This window comes from Martes martes, assembly GCF_963455335.1.
Source record: "Martes martes genome assembly, chromosome: 7".
In the NCBI taxonomy this organism is placed as follows: domain Eukaryota; kingdom Metazoa; phylum Chordata; class Mammalia; order Carnivora; family Mustelidae; genus Martes; species Martes martes.
In genome coordinates this window covers 140,138,689-140,145,038 of record NC_137894.1, presented here as the reverse complement: position 1 = coordinate 140,145,038, position 6,350 = coordinate 140,138,689, and the positions used below count along the sequence as shown (strand labels likewise).

The 6,350-nt window shown below is 63.6% G+C and overlaps 1 protein-coding gene across 1 annotated transcript; it reads right to left on the bottom strand.

Moving 5' to 3' along the window:
• Positions 1-649: 649 nt before the first annotated feature.
• Positions 650-6,109, bottom strand: SLC25A47 (solute carrier family 25 member 47). The gene is made up of 6 exons (XM_080807945.1): positions 5,910-6,109; positions 4,033-4,076; positions 3,630-3,701; positions 2,721-2,903; positions 1,764-2,076; positions 650-1,483 (listed from the first exon to the last, which is right to left on the bottom strand). The coding sequence occupies exons 1-6, from the start codon at positions 5,935-5,937 to the stop codon at positions 1,203-1,205; spliced, it is 921 nt and encodes a 306-aa protein (XP_080664071.1). The 5' UTR covers positions 5,938-6,109; the 3' UTR covers positions 650-1,202.
• Positions 6,110-6,350: the final 241 nt, after the last annotated feature.

The following is a 6,350-nucleotide window of genomic DNA, read 5'->3' as shown; positions in this document are numbered from 1 at the left end:
GTGTAAGCAAATGCATGGGTCAGTATGATGGAAGCAGACTGGGACGGGAGGGAAACCAGGAAAGAGTTTCCAGAACACAAGAGGTCCTTAGGTCCAAAGACATGGTCAAGGCCAGGGTCTGTGAGTGAGGATAATTAAGGCAGGTGTTGGCCGGCTTTACCGGAGCCCTGGCCCCTGATAGCCCCCCGTGATTGGAAGCCGCGTGGTGCGGACAGGACTCCAGAAATGCAGGTGCGAGTCCGCCCCCACCCCCGCCACGGTGGGCAGGCCCAGCTCCCTCTCTGAGCTGTTTGCTCCCCCGTGTCGGATTTTTGTGATGACCCATGTAGGACTTGCCACCCCTTCCTGGCCCCTCTTCCAGGCCCCTGTGGAAAGGTGGTTCACAGCCAATTATCCAGGCAGCAGAGGGGCCAAAAGGGGGTGGTTTTGGGGTGGGGGTAGTGAGGAGAGCCAGCCTCATGCTGAAGGCTGAGTGGCCTCCCGTAGCCGGGCCAGTGCCCTGAAGGCCAAGGGAGTGGAGCCAGCCAGAGTGCTGGCCTCAGTGTGCCCATCCGTGTAGTGGGAACACTGGCCATACAGGTCTGGAGGGCTGGGCCTCTGAGGCCAAGCAGATCACCCGCCCCGCAGACCACAGAGCAGCAGCACCGAGCAGGCTCAAAGACGTTTTATTATCAACAGCTCCCTGCTGAGTCTCCCGGATCTCCCGGAGGGCAAGGGTGCAGGAGCAGGTCCGGCTGTGGCTGTCCGGTCAGTGCCCTCTCAGAGCAGCCCGGTGTGGGGGAGCAAGCGGGCCGGTGCCCTAGAGCTCACCAAACAGCCGAGGAGAGCTGCGTGGGGACCCCGCGGGGAGGGTGGCCAGGGGACGGCAGAGGACTGGATGGAGGCGCAGGGATGCTCTGAAGACGCGGGCGGCAGGGAGGGGTGACCAGGAAGCTGGAACTCCGACAACGTGCTCCAGCGACTCCATGGGACGGATGTCCCCATCCATGAGGCCCACTCCTCCCTGGCCGTGTGCCAGGCTGCTGGCAGATGGGCCCCTCAGACTCCCTGTGGTCCTGTAGCCCCAAGCACAGCGACTCAGGCTCCAGGGAGGCTCAGGCTGTCCTGGGCGGCGGCTCCATGGGCCCAGAACCCAAGACTCTCTCCAGCCCCCAGGACCTCAGGAGGCTGCGGCGGGTCGGCCCCAGGGGCATCGGGACTGGCTACGCGGACAGGCCCCGGAGGAGCCGCAGCACGGCTTCGTAGGCGACAAAGACCACCATGTTGACGGGGAAGGCGCGACAGCAGTTGAGCGTCAGCCCCTTGAAAAGGACCCGCGGCCCCTCCTCGCGCACGCTGGTCACCATGCAGTGCAGGAGGCCCCGGTAGCGCCTCTGGCCCTGCCCGTCCGCCTGCAGGCGTGACTTGATCACGTCCATGGGGGTGGCCACGGCCCAGGCCAGGACCCCAGCACAGCCCCCGGCCACCAGCACGCCCAACACATCTGCAGGGAGAGAGCCACGACCGCCTCAACCCCCCGCCAGCCGGCCGGGCACATGGGGATGGTCCCCCAGAATGGAGCTCGGGGCTCACGCCCCCGACAGGTGAAGCCACAACAACAGGCCTGTCCCACTCCTGGGGTGGAGGGCACGGACGTTCCCACCCCCAGTGGGGGAGCTCTGCAGCACCCGTGTTTGGCCCGAGCGTGTCCACACCACCTCCCCCAGCTCCAAGGCCCACTGTGCTGGGCCCCGCCCCGCCTGCCAGGCCCCGGGCCCCCTCACCTGGCTGGCTGTGGCCAGCGGGCGTGAGCTGCTCGCAGAGGATGGTGTAAGACAGGAAGTAGGTGGCGAAGGAGTGGCCGTCGCGGAAGAGCAGGGCCGAGCTGCCCTTGTAGAGACCCCGCAGCCCCTCCTCGCGGGCCACCGTGGCCAGACAGTGCAGTGGCCCTCGGTACTTGGGCCCGGGCCCGGAACCCGCAGGGGGTGCGGGACACAGCGGGGGCGCAGCCGAGGGCCACGAGGCTGAAGGGCGCCGCTGCTGCGTCTGCGTCTGCAGGCGGACCTTGGCCACCTCGGTGGGCGAGGTCAGGAACACCTGCCGTGGAAGGAGGCGGGTAAGGAGGCGGCCGCCACGCTGCCTGCACCCCGCTGGGCTTCGTGCCCCCGTGGCAACGCCCCCGGGGGCCCCTCCAGGGCTGGCCCACTGGGCCCGGTGCCGCGGGGTTCAAAGCTCCGCTTCTGGCGAGGAGCAGCCTGACACGCGAGAGGTGTTGGGTAGATGCTTGTGACTCGGGTTCGTGGAGTATCTATCACGTAGTTAACATGTGAAGCACATCCGTGTACCATGTAGTTAGCAGAAGTCATGTCAGAAGACTACAGTACTCGGTGTATTTAATAACATGAGTAAGTGACATATTACTAACAATACTGGCTGCCGCTCTGTGGGTCCTCATACCTGACTCTGTCCCGGGGGCTCTCCACTCAGAACCTTACTGGAGCTTCACCACGCCTCTTACTGGTGAAGAGACAGAAGCTCAGAGAGGCTCCCTGGCGTGCCCAAGATCGCCGAGCTAATGAGAATCATCTGGGCCTTCACCCACCACCCCTGGCCCTCATCCGGATTCTGCCCTGCCCCAAGCCTGGGTTTCCCCCCTGCAGGGCTGGGTGGCCTCCCGGGTGGCTCTCTCAGCCTCACCCGACCCCACAGTCCTGAGGGGCCCCGCCCCCCACCCCACTCACGCGGACCAGGCCAGAGGCAAATCCAGACAGCGTGATGTCAGTCTTGGCGGGCTTGGCGTCGGGGCTGCCATAGCGAAGGTGGCAGATGCGTGCCAGGCAGTGGCGGTAGGTGCCAAAAGACACGGACGAGACCAGGGACACGGTGCACACAGGCAGCGAGAGGCCTCGGTAGAAGCCCCGCACCTGGTGGGCAGACAGACCGGACCCGAGGGCCCTAGTCAGGCCAGAGGCCCGGCCAGGAAGAGGGCCACCCCAGGGGGGCCTGGGGCCGAGTGGGCCGTGTCGCAGCCCTGCCCTGGCCTCCCTGACCGTGGGACCTCAGGCCCGTCTCTCGAAGCCAAGGCTCTGTTACCTAAACTGGGAATCCTAACACCCCACTCTCCAGGTGATGCGAGGGACTGAAGAGACAGATGGCCAGGCTGGACCTAGGACAGCCATTTGATGATGATGATGACGTTGAATAGCGTGCTTTACTGTTGCTGTTTTCTCATTTGTTCACCCCTGGCCAGCATCAAGCCCCAAGTTCACGTTGCTAAGTATCCCTGAGTCCCTCCTCTGGACCGGGCTCTGAGCTGAACATGGGACAACTAACAGTGCCACCCACCATGGCGTTCAAGGGGTGCCCAGCCTGGAGGGGACAGAAATACAAATACTTGGGGTCCCTCCCTGACCCCCAAAGCCCCAGATGCCACCCGTGGACCCTCTCCTGAAGGCAGGACCTCATTCTGGACACCTCCTATGTGCTGGACACATGGTTCTCATCCTCAGAGAAACCCAGCAGCTTGGTACAATCCCTCCCATTTAGAAGGTGACAGAGCGGAGCTCAGACAGGGCTGGCTCATTGGGAGTGGCAGGCCTGGGGCCGAGGCCCTGACATCTTCTTGCCCATTGCCGCGGGCCCCGGCCTACCCGCTCTCGGCGATACGTGTCCCAGACGCAGTGCCAGATGCCCGTGTACCTGGGCTCTGTTTGGATCTTGACCTGCGAGAGAAGCGGACTTCAGGAAGGGGTGGCTTCAGGCCGACAACAAGGTCAGTAGGCCTGGGGGAGGGGACAAGCCAGTGCTTTGGTTGTCAGAGGCGTGTTGGCGGACCACGGGCAGAGCAAGGACCAGGAGCCCGTGTAAGACAAGAACCCTGACGCACAGGTGAGAAGAGGGGCTGACGTAGTCCCGAGGAGCGTGGGGAGGGCTGGTCTGATCAGCCGGCCAGAAAGGTCTCCTGGCCACGGATGGATGCGGGAGACTGGGAGGGCAGCTCGATCCCAGCCAGGGGCCTTAGGGTGGGCGGTGGAGGCCTGGCCATGGCCATACCTTCACCGTGTCCAGGGGGTAGCCCACAGCAACACCGCAGACACCTGGAAGGAAATCAGAGGGACCGGATGAGGAGCAGGAACAGCCCCACCTTGTCTCATGGAAGAAGGTGAGGGTGAGCCCCGACCAGCTCCCGCCGAGCCTGGACACACGCTCCCCGTCCACGCCGTGTCTCATCAGCCCTGAGCACACTGATGCAGAGAAGGCAACTGAGGCTCAGCCAAGCTGCTAGCAATATCTCCTTCCATGTCTTGGCCCAGCGATGCCTCATTCCAACAGCCAGGGATGCATTTCGACACCTGCCAGGCCCTGTCTCCAAGCCAGGCAGCTCTTGTCCTCAAGCCTTGAAGAGTCTGTTTGTGCTTCACCTGCGGGCTGTGTATGTAGAAGGGCACAGACCCTACAAGGGCCAGGAGGTGGGAAATCCCAGGTCACCCAGGGCTCTTCGAAGGAATGCTTGGAACCACAAGCCTGTGTGGACCAGAGTGGGGCGTGACGCTTTCTAGACCAGGGCCCTCTCCCTGCAAAGGGCCAGGTGCCACCATCCTTTCTCTTTTCACCAGATCCTCCATGTCCAAGCCCCCAGCACTGCCATGGGGAAGCCAGAGACCCACAGAGCCCTGGGGTTACATACCCTGGTGAGGGCCACCTGAGGACAAGGCACTTGGGGGCTCTGCCCTATTTACTAGGCATCCCAGGACTCAATATGTGTGCATGAATGAATGAGTGAGTGTGAGGAAATGAACAAAGAACTGACTAAATGACTTGATTAGAATTATCCTCCTTGACTCTCGCAGAGACCCCACCGAACTCCTACGCACTCATCAAAGCCCCGCCACAGCTTCACCTCCTCTCTGGAGCCCTCCCTGACCCCTGAATCTGGGCTGCCTCTGTGCCATTAAACATATTGATCACAGCCCCGATCACGTGGTTTTGCTGCTGTCCCACGCATGCCATGTCTGTCCTCCACAAGGACAAGACCCAGGTCTTCGAAAGCCCTTCCTGGCTGTGTGATCTTGGCCAAGTCAAGCCCCTTCCTTCTCTGAGGTCCCTCCTTAGGGGCTAACATGCAGGGAAGCAGCTGGTCTTAGGCCGGGCACATAGTCACACCTCAGAAATGTCACCAGAGACCCGGGGCTCCAGCCTGTCCTGGGTCAGCACTGCCCTCCCCGCCTGAGGGAGGAGGACACCCCACACCATTCCCAGAAGTATCGACCAGCACCCTTGCTGTTTCACAAGACAGGGCAAGGCCAAGGGTGCCTCGCCCAAAATAGGCTCCAGCCTGCAGGATGGAGGGTCGGGGGTGGGGGAAGACCGTCCCCCACCTGTTTCCCAACGGGCTGTTATCTCTCTGGATCTGTCTTTTGTAACCAGCCATTTCCCCAGAAGGGAAAATAGTTTGGGAGGCCAATAGGCGGGGACAGCACACAAGCCAGCCGGCGGGTACGGCCAGGGCTCCGCAGGGCCTCCCCCCCTCCCCGCCCACCCCCTGCAGTCTGCATTTCCGGATCCAGGCCTGGTTGTCCTCACTGTCCACCCTCCCCTCCCCCGCCTCCGGTTCCTTCCCACAGCTGGGCCATTCCTCCCCACGCGGACGGCTGTGAGCCTTCCCCGCCGCGCTCCCGCCCTGCCCCTGCAGAGACCACCCTCTGCGCACCCCCATCCCGCCTGAGGGCCCCAGGCGGAGAAGGCTGGGCTGTGCAGACTCACCTCCCCCTGTGCCGCCCCCAGCACGTGCGGCCCCACACCAGGGCGCAACCACTCGCAGAGGCCCTGACACCCCACCGCCACTGCCACGGGAGGGTCTACTGCCAAGGCCCAGCACTTGCCCACGCCTCCTGGTCCCCCGCCCCCCCATGCCCCTCCATGTCCATTACCTCCGATGGCTCCAGCCACAAAATCCATTGACAGCGCTGTGCTGGGAAAGGCCCTGGGTCTGCCTGCCTGACAGCGGTCTGCCACCACCGGGGTGGCCTCGACCAACTCGCCAGCGGCTGGCTGGCCTTAAATAGCCGGGGCCAGGGGAGGGACAGGAGACGGCAGCCTGCTGACCAGTGGCCTCCAAGGCAGAGGCCCTGCAGGTCAATGCCCAAACGCAGGCACTGGGCAGCTGGACTCCGTCCCACACACCCCCTCAGAGGACCCTTGTCCCAGTGCCCTGGGGACCCAGGGGTCAGGGAAGTATACGAGAGGCCGCAGGAGGTGGCAAGGCTCAGTGTCCACACCGCCTTCAGGGCTGGGCCCCGGGTCCAGGTGCAGACACCTCCGGGGAGGTCCGAGAATGGGGCTGTGGTGCCCCTGTCCCTTCCAAGGCCAAG

Excerpts from the sequence above, each read along its gene's own strand:
- SLC25A47 (XM_080807945.1), bottom strand. The coding sequence starts at position 5,937 with ATGGATTTTGTGGCTGGAGCCATCGGAG. Across the intron at positions 2,904-3,629 it reads ACACGTATCGCCGAGAGCGG|GTGCGGGGCTTCTACCGAGG; the intron begins GTAGGCCGGGGC and ends TCTGCCCACCAG. Across the intron at positions 2,077-2,720 it reads TTGCCTCTGGCCTGGTCCGC|GTGTTCCTGACCTCGCCCAC; the intron begins GTGAGTGGGGTG and ends CTTCCACGGCAG.